The sequence below is a fragment of the Vigna unguiculata genome, chromosome 5 (genome assembly GCF_037176805.1).
Source record: "Vigna unguiculata cultivar grain cowpea cultivar isolate G323 ecotype 2 chromosome 5, ASM3717680v1, whole genome shotgun sequence".
Lineage (NCBI taxonomy): Eukaryota > Viridiplantae > Streptophyta > Magnoliopsida > Fabales > Fabaceae > Vigna > Vigna unguiculata.
Window position 1 is genome coordinate 50,785,055 of NC_140796.1, and position 14,133 is coordinate 50,799,187.

Consider the following 14,133-nt stretch of genomic DNA (forward strand, 5'->3'; position numbering starts at 1 on the left):
GGCTTTTGCATTCAAAATTATTTTTCTCAAATATTATTTATAACACTACTTTTTACTATTCAGTATTTAAATAAATACTGAATAAAAACATAATTAAGGAACCAATCCGGAGCTGTTTTCATAAATTATTTTGATTATCAACTTTTTGAACTTGAAAGTAAAATTAGCCCATGCTGTTATTCTTATTATGTTCTCTCTTCTAATTATTTGAAAATCGATATTCATTGTGTCAAGAGATTGTTCCTTATACATAAAAAAATCTCTCTATTTTTAAGTTTTTGTATCACTATCATTGATTTTGATACTAATGTGTGATTTGTCGGAAATAAATACCTTGTTTAAGCACCCTGACGAAGAATCTTTTGTATAATAGCTAGGTCAGAAGTCAAAATAGAGTTTGTTTACGACAAATCTTCATTATTTTAAACTAATAAAATGCAATGATGGCCAGAAAAGAAAGAGTATGATGCATATGGTGCAGGAATTTTACTGTTTTTATGAAATATTGAAAATTCAAGTTGTGTAAGAATAACATAAATTATTAAACACAATCTCAGTTATATATATATATATATATATATATATATATATATATATATATATATATATATATATATATATATATATATATATATATATATATTGGACAAATAAACTCATATATCAATCTACCTGGATTTAAATTGTTTCATTGGTTAAAAGTACTGTTTCTTTGTACGGATGGATACATTAAATCATTTTGTTTTCCTCAGAAATTTTCTATAAGAATCAAACTAAAAAAGCTTTTTATTGGAAAACTAATTTAACTTTTTGTTAAACATTTTTATTTTAGAAGTTACACTGAATTGCAATCCTCAGGACAGTGGCTAAATTTTTATCATCTCTACACCAAAAAAAAAATGATATCATAATAGGAGAAATGTTTTTTTTTGTTCGAGTAAAGGTCAAAAGGTGTGTTTCTTTTACGAACACTCCAACGTATATATTGACAATTTTTATAAGTGGGCATGACATAAATTTCTACCCACTTTCATACCAGCCAATACAAAATTAATGTTTTAAATATACTTCTACAAACTTTATCTGTTGGATTATTAAATCAACTAATCCAAATTAGAAGAATTTCAGCCAATAGTTTGTTCATAAAGACAAATTTTGCTTCCATGAAAGTCATCTCAGAATTATATAAAAACATTTCCCTTTGTTTGCATTGTCATCATACAACATTAACTGAATTATTTCATCTCACATCCTTTACTTGTAATGTTTCTAATGTTAACAACAACATTAGAGAACCATCTATAACAATATATAAAAAAGATTTTCTCTTTTGTGTCCACATTTCATAATACTAATTTTACCCTTTATAATATAATTATTTATTAAATTTTTTAAAAATTAATGGTTATTTTTATTTATTTTCTATAAAATTGTTTATCTTTTTTTTTATACATCAACAATTAATTTCTCTATTCATTTCACTTTATTTTGTGATAAATATAAATTTATTTTATATATTAACTTAATAACATTACACTATTATTATATACTAACATACTACTATTTATATTTAAAAAATATGTATATAGGCACAATAGTGTCTGTGTACGCTGATATATGATTATCTGCATAGATAATCTTCTAATATCAAATCTTAATAATCTTAAATATAACAAACACTACATCTATGTTAAAATGAAACAGAAATCCAAAATATAAACGAAATTTTATTATTTTAATTACACCTTGAGTCATGCAAGGTTGAATGAAGGCAAATACAAGAGATAATTGTATTTGCAATTATTATTTATACATGATTTTTATTTTGACTATTACTCATACAATTTTTTTTTGTACATTATTTTAAAATCATATAATTATTTGTTATTTAAAACAATAATTTTCGACTGCTATATTCTGTATAAAATAATTAGGATTTTTTTAATTTATAAATATTATTTTACTTAGTTTCTCTTTTTGTTTTTTTTTTTCTAAAGAGAGGGTAATTGATGATTATAATTTTAGGGCCTAACTATCCAGCTGGTGGACTCTTCTGTCTCTGATTTTGACCATTGTCTGCGACTCATGGAATAGTCATCATCTTCTGATTATTCTACTCATTAGACCATTTCTTTGTTTCTGAAAATTGTTCACCTCTATTAAATTGATTGACTAACAGAAAAGTATTTTGATTGGAACAAAAGTTGATTACGTTCACACGCAAAGGTGAAAAGTTAGCTCAATAATTTGGCTAATTAATATTTTTATTCATTTTTATCACTTTATTTTTGTTTGTTTTACCAAAATCATTTAGGCGTAATTTCTTTGAAATTAACGTATACGTAATGGACTAATTTCTAAAAAGTTATGACAAATCGGGTGAAGTTGGCACCACACACTTTTAATCGAATCGAAGTCATGCTAAGTTCAGATTATTTTTATGAAAGAGTTGAAATTGTTATTAGGGATGTGAGTAATAATTCTCTCCTATCTTATTTGTCGAATAAATATTTGTCTGGTACTTATTTTTATATTTATGTAAATATTTATATATTTTTATAATATATATATATATAACAATATATTTTAATCATAATAAATAAATTACAATACATAATATTTATAAATTTCAAATAAAATTCAAATAACTCATTTAAATAATGTTGAATTAAAGTTTTCAAAAAAAATAAAGATTTTTTAAAATCAATTAATAAAAAAAATTCATTCAAAATTAATGTCTTAATATTTTAATCATGTTTTTATTTTTATTTTTTAATTTAACTTATAATGTAGCAGATACAGATATTCATGGATACGAATATTATAATACTCGTGCCTGCTTTATATATAAATATAAAAAAAATATTTGTATCCCTTATCCGTAAATATTTATATACAATATCTATTTTCTATTAATACGGACTTTATCCATACATATCTAGAAATATGAATTTTTCTTATCTCCCAACTCGTCATATCTTGAGATAAATTTCTAGTTTTAGATTATGTATCGAAGTTGTATAATACTATGATGACTTTAATTCCTTTATGAAACGTGTTAAAGTCGAATTTACTAAAGTTGTATAAATTTATTTTAATTAAGTAAAATTATTGAGTGGTATTTTTTTTTATCGGCGAAAATAGAATGATATAAAAGTGGAGTGTGTGAGGTGAAGGTGCTGTTGGATTGACTTTGATTGCGAAGTGCAGCGCAGTGAGAAGAAAAGGTTCCTTTGATTTTGAAGTTGTCACTTTTCATCTCATAATCATTTTTTTCTTGGGACTGGTTGCATTGCACCTCTCAATACCTTGACTCTTATCTTTTCTCCTCCTTTTTAAATTCAACCCTTGACTGCAACATAATAAAATCAGAATAAATTCTGAAGCCATGGTTTTCAAGACCAAAGACAAAAGGTTTAGCATGCTTTTAATTTTTTAAGTAATGAGAAACTAACAACTCAATGTATCTCTCATTCTAATGTTGAGAACTGTTACTACTTATAATTTCTTTTTCATTTTTCTATAAATTAATTTATGTATATAAGATTGTATATGAGTTTAGAGCATTTCAAGCATATGTAAATAATTTTTTGAATAAAAATATTTTGAATTTACTTCTTTTTACTCATATATACTGTGTAGTTAAAGTGAAGGAGTGGAGATGAAATAAATCAGTCACTAGTTTGTTTATTTTTTTTACATTATTTACTCTTTTTTCGTTTAATTCAAATAATTACACTTCTTACCCTATTTTTTTATATTTCATTAATTTTTTTTACTCCTTACCTTTTACTTACCACTCCAAAGAAACTTACACGTAGCTGAAAAAAAAATTATGAAAAGAAAGTAGATAAGTGAAAAAAAATATAAATGCAAAAGTGTTTTGATCATACAGTTTATCATAATTATCACCTCATATTCACTAAATCATCTGTGGAAAAATATAATTATTCATATGTAATTTAACGTAATGGGTTATGATAAACATTTAGTTAATCATATGTAAAGTTTCATGACTCCGAACTAATGAAATATAAGTTAATAAATCATATTAAAAATTTATAGATTATATTATAAGTTTGATTCACTTTCCAATTATTGAAATATAAAAAAAAATAATGTTTTTGAAGAATATATATAACTTAATTGATTAAGTCAATTATATTAATCTATTATTAATATAATTGAACGTGCAAAGATAACAATTGGTTATACTTTGACCGAAATTAATTATGAAATGTGTAAACATAACTTAATAAATAATCAATTACGTTCTCACATAATTAGGCATAAGCAATTGGAAAAAGTTTCATTAATGTGATGACCAGTAATCTTAGGACTTCGAGAAATTTGACAAGGATTATGTTTTGGGCCTTTAACTAAGCAACGTATGGATTTCGGCCTAAAGGTATACTAAGCCTTTATCCAACAAGCCCAGGGCCCAAATACAAAAAACATTCTATTTTACGCACGTTCAATACATGTCGAAATTTATACATGACGATTTTTTCAGTGCGAAACCAATTGAACGGTGACCACACAACCAAATTTTTAATTCAGACAGGTTTAAGTTTGCATTAAGTTCTTAACACAAAACAAACAAGATTAAGACAACGTAAATATTTGGTGAAGTTTTATTCCTAATAAGATAGTTATATAAAAATGTTAATTAGTAGATCTTATCGCTTAATAATTAAGATTAAAATATACAAAGTATGAGTATTTTTTAAAATCCATTTTAGCAGTTTAAAAAATATTTAATTTAACTATTTATAGACAACTATGATCCGTAGTTACACTTGTTTATAGTCACATAAAAACATCTTAAAATAGTTAATAATAATTAACAATGATTACTATCATTAATATTGTCATGATCCTCAATGTTCAGAACTCTTACATTCATTTATAAACATAATAAAATTAATATCTTTTATTTTAAATCATATTTATCAATTATTATTAAAATTTATTTTTAACTTTTTAATTTTTTTTCATTTACTACAAAAAAATAAAATTCATTCATCTCAAACGGGTCAAAATTCTAGTTAATAATGTAAGTGTATGCGATGGTATTTTTAAACATTTTTGTCACGTAAATTAATTAATTATTATACATTTCTTCCGATGACTTGTTGATCGTAATTAATTATTCCTAATTTTAAATTTAAATGTCAACGAAATAAAAGAAAAGGGAGGTTGAAAGGGGAAGTTAATAAAGGAACAATTTATGAGATCCATCAATAGATTTGACTACGATGCTTTTTCTATGCATAAATTTGGTGTCTACACGAAATTATCATAGAAAAAAAAGTGCATTAAGTATTAAATGAATAGTATGTACAATACAAAGCTCCAAGATTTTCCAACATTTCAACCTATCATCAAACAACAGATTTTCTGACATTCAAAATATGACGTAACCTGCTAAAAAATTGAAAATGAAAATCAGTTATTATCCCAACAACTATTTGGCGTTAACAATTTTAAAATAAAAATAGACTACGACACTAAAACAAGGTAAAGAAAAAACTAATTTGAAAATCACATTGGTTAATGAGTTAGTCAAATGTTTTTGTTTTTATCCAACTGAGTACGATGGATTAGGTTGTTCTTATCCATCTGAACACAATCGATAACGCCAGCACTCTCTAAAAAAACAAATACAATAATTTTTTTATTTACAAGGATAAATCATCTCCAATTGGATTTTTTTTTAATTTTGTAAATAAAATGTTAAAATTAATAAGTAGTTAATGCGTAATATAGTTTTTTCGGGAGAATCTTCTTCCTTCCTGAAAATAGTTAAACTGTATACGATGTGGAAAAACCAGTTAGGTGACTTGGTCGGTAACAACGTTGCGCAGTGCATGTTTTCAGAATAAAAACAGTTCATTATCATCATCGGTGTCTGTTATAATATATCACCCTTTGTGTTACGCATTGTAGATTCCGATTTCGATTACAATGCAGAGATCCGGCTATGGCTCCGACGGAATATACAGATCTCTCAGACCTTCAATCGTTTTCCCCAAACAACCCAACCTCACACTCGTTTCTCACCTCTTCAACAGAGTCGCACCGTTTTCCTCCAAACAAGCTCTTATCGATGCCGATTCTTCCCAAACCGTTTCATTCGCGCAGTTGAAGACGCTAACCGTTAAAGTCTCCCACGGCCTCCTCCGCCTCGGCGTTGCCAAAAACGACGTCGTCCTCTTCCTCGCCCCCAACGATATCCGCTACATCGTCTGTTTCCTCGCTGTCACCTCCATCGGCGCCGTCGTCACTACCGTCAACCCCGCCTACACCGCCGCTGAGGTCACCAAACAAGCCAAAGACTCCAATCCCAAACTTGTCATCACTGTCCCCGAACTCTGGGACAAGCTCCAACACCTCAACCTCCCCGCGGTGTTCCTCCACTCCCAGGCGCACTCCCATGCGACTAGCTTCGACGCGCTCGTCCAACTCGCGGGGTCGCATACCGAGTTTCCGAAAGTTGACGTCAAGCAGAGTGATACGGCGGTGCTGCTGTACTCCTCCGGGACCACCGGCGTGAGCAAGGGCGTGGTTCTAACGCACGGGAACTTCGTGGCGGCATCGTTGATGATTGGGTTGGACGATGATTTGGCCGGGGAGATGCATAGCGTGTTCCTCTGCGTTCTGCCGATGTTTCATGTGTTTGGTTTGACGGTGATTTCGTACGCGCAGCTTCAGAGGGGCAACGCTGTGGTGTCTCTGAAGAAGTTTGAGTTTGAACTGGTCTTGAAGACGGTTGAGAAGTTTAGAGTGTCGCATTTGTGGGTTGTGCCTCCGATTATCCTTGCTTTGGCCAAACATGGTTTGGTCGATAAGTACGATCTTTCCTCGCTGAAGCATATTGGTTCCGGCGCTGCTCCTCTTGGGAAAGAGTTGATGGAGGAGTGTGCTAAGCGTTTCCCTCGTGCCACTGTTGCTCAGGTAGAAGACAACGTTTGTGGTCTGTGATGTTTTGATTTGGATTGTACTTATTAACCCAGTGAATGTTTTGTTCTAAATGACTTCTGCACTCCTTTAGAGAAGTTAAACGATGAAATTTCTATAAAAATCAAATACATAACTTGGGTTTAGCTTACGAATAATGAAAGAAGTTAAATTTAGTTTTCTTTACTGCTTAGGAAGAAAAGAAATTTCTTTGAAGTGGGTTGAAATTATTTGAGACTGAAGCATTTGTTATCGTTGTTGTGGTTTCAGGGATATGGTATGACTGAAACGTGTGGGATTGTTTCTGTGGAGAATACAAGGATGGGGATTCGGCATAGTGGGTCTGCGGGAATGCTTGTTTCGGGAGTGGAAGCTCAAATAGTTAGCGTGGATACGCTGAAGCCTCTCCCTCCTGGACAGTTGGGGGAGATATGGGTACGGGGTCCTAACATGATGCAAGGTACAATCCCTGCAATGTGTGGTTTATTATTGTACTGTGTCCTTGACATGGCCTATAGTAGAAAGTGATTGGAAAAAGAGATCAATTTTGTGCTGTCTTATGTGGAGAAAGAGTCTTAGGTAGACAGATTAAGTGGATCTGGTTTAATGCTGGGCTTGAATCTCCCTATTTCGTTTTAAGCTTATTCTGCTCAACTATACATTATACATTTCTCTGGCTCTTTCTTGGCGAGAAAACACTAATCTGTTTTTAGCTTGGTGATGTCTAATGTTGGCTTGTGTGTGTAAATTCGGAAGCAGGACAGATTAGATCATAACCTTAAACATGTTAGTCCTATATGCTAAAAGGAAAAAAAAGACATTCTACACTTTACGCTCAAGTTGTTTGCCTAACACTACCATCGTGTTATAGTGTTCTTGTTAGTCTGTTTGATGTATGGCATAAAGGGATTTGGGGTTATTGGAAGCTTCATCATACACTACTCTAATTTTTCTAATCAATATTTCACGAATATATTTATCACTTTCTCTGTCATGGCACCTGTTGGCAACGTTTATTGAGAGCAATAGAGTATAGGAATAGTTATGCTCAGTGCTTTGGTTGCTTCCTTCATTTTTATTTTCCTTCCATGTTCTTGTTCTAAACATATGCTGAGGGTCCTTAGGTTACTTCTTATGCAGTTTGGCATTAAATGGTATTCATAGGAACTTCCTAGAAGCAATTTAATAAAGCTATTGAGTAATTTTTCAGGATATCATAACAATCCCCAAGCCACAACATTGACTAAAGATAAAAAAGGGTGGGTACATACAGGTGATCTTGGATATTTTGATGAGGATGGACAACTTTTTGTTGTTGACCGCATCAAAGAACTCATCAAGTATAAAGGTTATCAGGTTTGTAATCCAAATCTCATTTCTATGGTAAATTTACAATTTGTCTAGCCTGTCATAAATGCATGCGTGGTCCCATATCCCAGATCTCAATCAAATTTCCCATTTACACAAGTAGTATAAACATAATCAAGTACTTAGGCAATTTTGTAACTTCAGTGCATAATGTATTTGTTGTTCTGCATTGGTAATTATTTGTGTTTACAATCATTTTGGGTTATTGTTGAGTATGAAAATTTATGGTCAGGGATTTTTCACCCATCTAAACTATTTACCATTTCTGGTTCTAACTAGGTTGCACCAGCAGAACTTGAAGGGCTTCTTGTTTCCCACCCTGAAATACTTGATGCTGTTGTCATCCCGTAAGTTTCACATGCATGATTTTCATTTAATTATTATGTGTACAGAAGAAATATAACTCAAGGTTTTTAGTAATTGGAATTCATAATTGACTCATTTTCATTCTGAAGATATCCTGATGCTGAAGCTGGTGAGGTTCCAGTTGCCTATGTCGTTCGCTCACCCAATAGTTCACTGACTGAGGAAGATATTCAAAAGTTTATTGCTAATCAGGTAAGATAAGATATTAAAAAATACATGTTTTTATTCGCATTAGTTCTGTATATTACCCTTTTTTGTTGAAACTTATTTGTATTTGTTTGCAGGTAGCACCTTTCAAAAGATTACGAAGGGTGACATTCATCAATGCTGTTCCTAAGACAGCTTCAGGAAAAATTCTCCGAAGAGAGCTTATTGAGAAAGTAAGATCCAAAATATGATGTCATGATATGATTTACATTTTTTCAACACCTTTTCGGGGTTCAAATTCTGAAGTATATTGCGAGATAGAGCGAATCCCGAAGGGTACGATGGTTGTTGTAATGGAAAATGGAATGATACTGTCCATAAAGTTATACAATCTTGAAGTAATAAAATTATCTTGCATATCTATCAGTTTTAGCTCTTAAACTGCTATATTTTCTAATGTTAAAGGATCGATTTAATGAATTTTTTCAATATGAACTAGTACGTGTTATTAACCGTACATTTTCTGCCCAAGGGACATTTGTTTAATAGAATTAATAGAAAAGAAAAAGAGTTCACCTAGTATAATTCAACTCATAAAAGTATACATGATTACAATTATAGACCAGAAAGAGAGTTCATAAAATTATTATCTATTATTATTTCTTTAAATGAATTGACTAATAATTTATTAGTATTAAATCTTTTCGTTATATTTTCTCAAATGACTCAACAATGTGTTAGGAATTTAAGTGATAACAGATCATTATTAAACATATATAATATCTTCATTTTCTCCTATTTATAAATCTTTGGAAAATGAAATGGAAATGATATGCATTTCATGAAAATTGACATTTATTTCTTAAAATCATTATAATAAAAAGAAAAAGAAAATAAATGTAATAGAAACTTTTTTCATCAAATGATAAAAAGCAAAATTGTTTTTCTTAAACAAAATAACCACTTTCGGTTCATACAGTGCCTAAATTCTTTCTCTAATTCGAAGAGATATTCAAAATTTGAACTACAATATTGCTATTTGAATCGTACTATATTGATACAAGTTACTAACCTTTAACTTAAACTACACCAACCATTTTCTAAATACTAAATATATTAGGTGAAGAAATAGGCGTTTTAACTATTGAAAATAAGAATTAAACTAAACAATATTACAATTTTTTTAATGTGAATGATAACTAAAACTAAACACATTTGTGTGATTACTTTCACAGTTGAGTAAGCCAAAAATGTAAAATATTTTTAAGATATAGTTTTTTTTTTTCAAACTGTACACATATTTTATTTTTACTCAAAGTATACACATCTTAATAAATAGGAAAATCAGCTTTTAAAAAAAAATGTCTTAGCTTAAAATTTCTGGTTTTAAGACATTGGAACTTTTCTGGAATTGAATATGAACTCTTTTCGAGAAGCCTTCAATTATATGTTTCTCTGTATTTTAGACAGTTCCATCTTCCCTCTGCACAGCCTCTGTTCTCTACAGCATCTGAGAAATGTTTTTTTTTTCTTTTTTCCGGGTTTGCCATAGGTTCAAAACATTCTTTGTTGTAGGGGTGAGCAAAAAATCTAATTTTCTTGATCCAATCCATTTTTGTTCCAATCCAATCCATTTATAATCCATTTTATTAAAAATCTAATCCATTTAAAATCCATTTAATGGATCTGGATTTCAATCTAATCTACATTTTATATATTTTATGGATTGGATATCCATTTTATAAATCAAGATTTTTAAATATGGATAATCCAAAAAATCCAATCCAAAATTTCAATTTAAATTTTTAGTTGGGTTAGACTAAAGGTTGAGATGGACTATGCTAAATTCAGACTAGGACGGGCCTTGCTCGACGACCTATACGGATCGGGCAGGCCCGACGACCATAAGAGGTTGGACGACCTATACGGATCGGGCCCAACAATCCAGAAAATTTGAGTGAGCCCGATGAACCGAACAAGGCAGGTAGGCCTGAAAATCCGAACGGGCTAAGCGGGCCCGATGACCTGAATGGCTCAAGCAAGCTCGAAGAACCGAACGGGTCAGGCAGGCCCGAAGACCCGAACAGGTCAGGCGGGTCCGATGACTCGAACGAGTTAGGCAAGCTCGAAGAATCGAACGGGTAAGGTGGGCCCGAAGACCCGAACGGGTCAGGCGGACACGAAGACCCGAAAGGGTCACGCGGACCCGAAGACCCGAACGGACCAGGTAGGACCAATGACGAAAACAGGTCAGGCTACCCAAAGACTAGAACGGGTCAGGAAGGCCCAAAGACCCGGATGAGCCTGATGACCCGGACGGGCCCGACGACCCGAAAGAGCCCGAAGACCCGGATGGGGCGGACGACCTAGACGGGCCCGGCGACCCGGATGGGCCCGACGACCCGGACGGGCTCGATGACCCAAACGGGTCTATCGACCTACATGGGCCTTACGACCCGGATAGGCACGACGACACGAACGGGCCGGACGACCCGGATGGGCCGAACGATCCGGGCGATCCGGACGGACCTGACGACTCAAATGACCCATATGGGCTCGACGACCCAGACGAGCTTGACGACCTACACGGGCCTTACGACCCAGATGGCACGGCGACACGAACGAAGCGTCGACCCAGATGGGTCCTACGACCCAGACGGGCTCGACGTCCTGGACGGGGCCTACGACCCGGACGGGCCCGACGACCCAAACGAACTTGACGACACGGACATGATCGACGACCTGGATGGGCCCGACAACTCGGACGGGCCTGACGACGTTGACATACCCGACGACCTAGACGAGCCCCACGACTTAAACGTGTATGACTACCCGATTGGGCCCGACTGTTTGGATGGGTCTGTCCGGGTCGTCTGGCCCGTTCGTGTCGTCAGGCCCATTCGGGTCGTCCGGCCCGTTCACGTCGTCGAGCTTGTTCGTGTTGTCGGGCCTGTTCGTGTTGTTCGGCCCGTCTGAGTCCTCGGTCTCATCCGGGTCATCCGGGCCTTAATGACACAAGTTTTTGAATTTAAATTTTTTTTATAAAAAATGGATTCTGGATTTTGAACTTGATCTAAATATTTGGATTGGATTTAAATCTTGATCCAAATATTTGGATATGAATTTAAAAAAAATCCAAACTACTTTTGCTGAAGAAATGGATTTGGGTCAAAAATTTAATTCAATTGTTTGGATATAAAATGGATGTGGATTGGATCATTAAAAATCCAATCCATGCCCACCCCTAATTGTTATTACTTAATTCTTTTCTTGAATTGATATTGTTGACAATTCCCTTCTTCTGTTTTGGTTGTATAATCTTTGTTCTGTCTTTTTACACCTTGCTCTAAAAATCAAGTAACATCCTCTCAAGATATATTATAATTTTTAAATCCATCTCCTGTGTTCTAATATTGTCTTTTGTTATTAAATTGTACACTTTACTGAATTAAAGTGAACAATTGGAATTGATATACTTGTTTTTATTTCATGCCCACATTTTTATCTGTACAATATTCTGCATCCACCTTTTCATTTTAATAAATAAGGAAATGTATATGTTTATAGAGTCTAGATAATTACTACCTATTTTCCCTTCCAAATTCTGTTTTCACTAAAGTTTTGAAATGTTATTTTGCTTGAAAATGTGAAACTGTGCTTGTTCTTATGGCATTTTATACCAGACTTGATTGGCCATGTTTTATGAGATCAATATATGATTTGTATTTTCTTTTAATAATCCACACATTTCATTTGTTCTCTTTTGTAATAAGGATAAATATGTTTTTTTTTTCATAAATTTGGACACATTGTTATTTTAAATTTTAATACATTTTAGTCTTTAAATTTTAAAAGTAAATGAATATAATCATTTTAAATTAACAACAAAACATTTTTTTTAAATGGTGTTCCATGTTTACTTCTGAGATGGAACTTATCAAAATTATATAAACAACTCAAACGTAATTTTGAAATCTGTTTTGTCTCCTTTGCGGTTAAGGTAAGACTTTGGGCATGGCCAAGTCCCATAGTGTGACAAACAATGTTTACAATAATTTCACCCTGTATGGTTGATCGGTGATTACAAGCGATTTTGGCTTTATGCAAGCGAATTGCAACCTATAATCCGAATTGAGGACGAGTTTTTACAGTTAGATCACCCTTGCGGATCGCAATCCTTTGTCTCATCCATTGTAGCATGTGTGTCATCTAGGGTATGAAGGACATGACTTGCGTCATCCTCACCTTCCTTCGGCTTATCATCAGTAGTCTACTCAGGATTTTAAGCTCAATCTTGGCAACTAAAGAGGGTTGTGCTCGTTGCAGGACTTAACCCAATATCGTACGACACGAGTAGATGATAGCCATGAACCACTTGTGTCTTTGTTCCCAAGGCAGCCCTTTTCTTTCAAGATGATTTGCAGTGTGTCAAACCCTAGTAAGGTTCTTCGCTTTACATCAAATTAAACCACATGTTTCACTGCTTGAGCAGACCCATATCAATTCCTTTGAATTTCATTCTTGGTAACATACTCACTGAGTACGATACTTAACGCGTTAGCTACAACATTGCAATGATCAATACACACAACTCCTAGTATACATAGTTGATGATGTCAAAACAAATTTAATGTAGTTAGGTTCACTCCTACTATATTTATTCATTTTTAAAGTTTGAGGATCAAACTGTAGCAAAATTTAAAATAAGGACAAATTCTCATTTAACATCAAAGTTTAAGACATTAAAAATATATTTAATCCTATATAATATTACTCCCGATTAGATTATTTTTGGTAAGCACCCAATTTAACAACACTCCCTAAGAAAAATAAGAAAGAAAAAAACTATGTTGCTAAAACATTTTATTTTCCATAATTATATAAGTTGTTTGTCTTGTCTTCCACACCTAAGTTTTTGAGTCATCATCCTTTTAAACCCACTTGTCTTTCTTTTCTTTATTCAAATATTTTTCTCTTAATTCTTGGAGAAATATTACTTGTCTTTTAGACTCTTTCTCACCTATTGTTGTTCCACCTTCTCCAACTTCATTAAGGTTTTTATTTTTTAGATATGGTATTAATATACATTCTTAGAAATTCTTAGAAATCTATTGATAATAATTCATCTTCTATCCATTTATTCTACCATTTTATCTTTTCCCCATTGCCTACCTTCCACCTAATATTCTCCTCAAACCATTCATTTTCATTTTCATTATTTGTCCTACAAGCTATTTAAGTCCTTTCACGTATAGATTCTTTGTATTAAGTGTGTGATTCATGTTTGTTAAC

General features: G+C 32.6%; 1 protein-coding gene across 1 annotated transcript; it reads left to right on the plus strand.

The window, feature by feature from the left end:
• The first annotated feature begins 5,779 nt into the window (after positions 1 to 5,779).
• LOC114185049 (putative CoA ligase CCL7) lies at positions 5,780 to 9,262 on the plus strand. Its single transcript, XM_028072544.2, has 6 exons — positions 5,780 to 6,957; positions 7,231 to 7,420; positions 8,171 to 8,316; positions 8,608 to 8,675; positions 8,784 to 8,886; positions 8,979 to 9,262. Exons 1-6 carry the CDS (start codon positions 5,968 to 5,970, stop codon positions 9,090 to 9,092), a joined length of 1,611 nt encoding a protein of 536 aa, XP_027928345.1. The 5' UTR covers positions 5,780 to 5,967; the 3' UTR covers positions 9,093 to 9,262.
• The last annotated feature ends 4,871 nt before the right edge of the window (positions 9,263 to 14,133 follow it).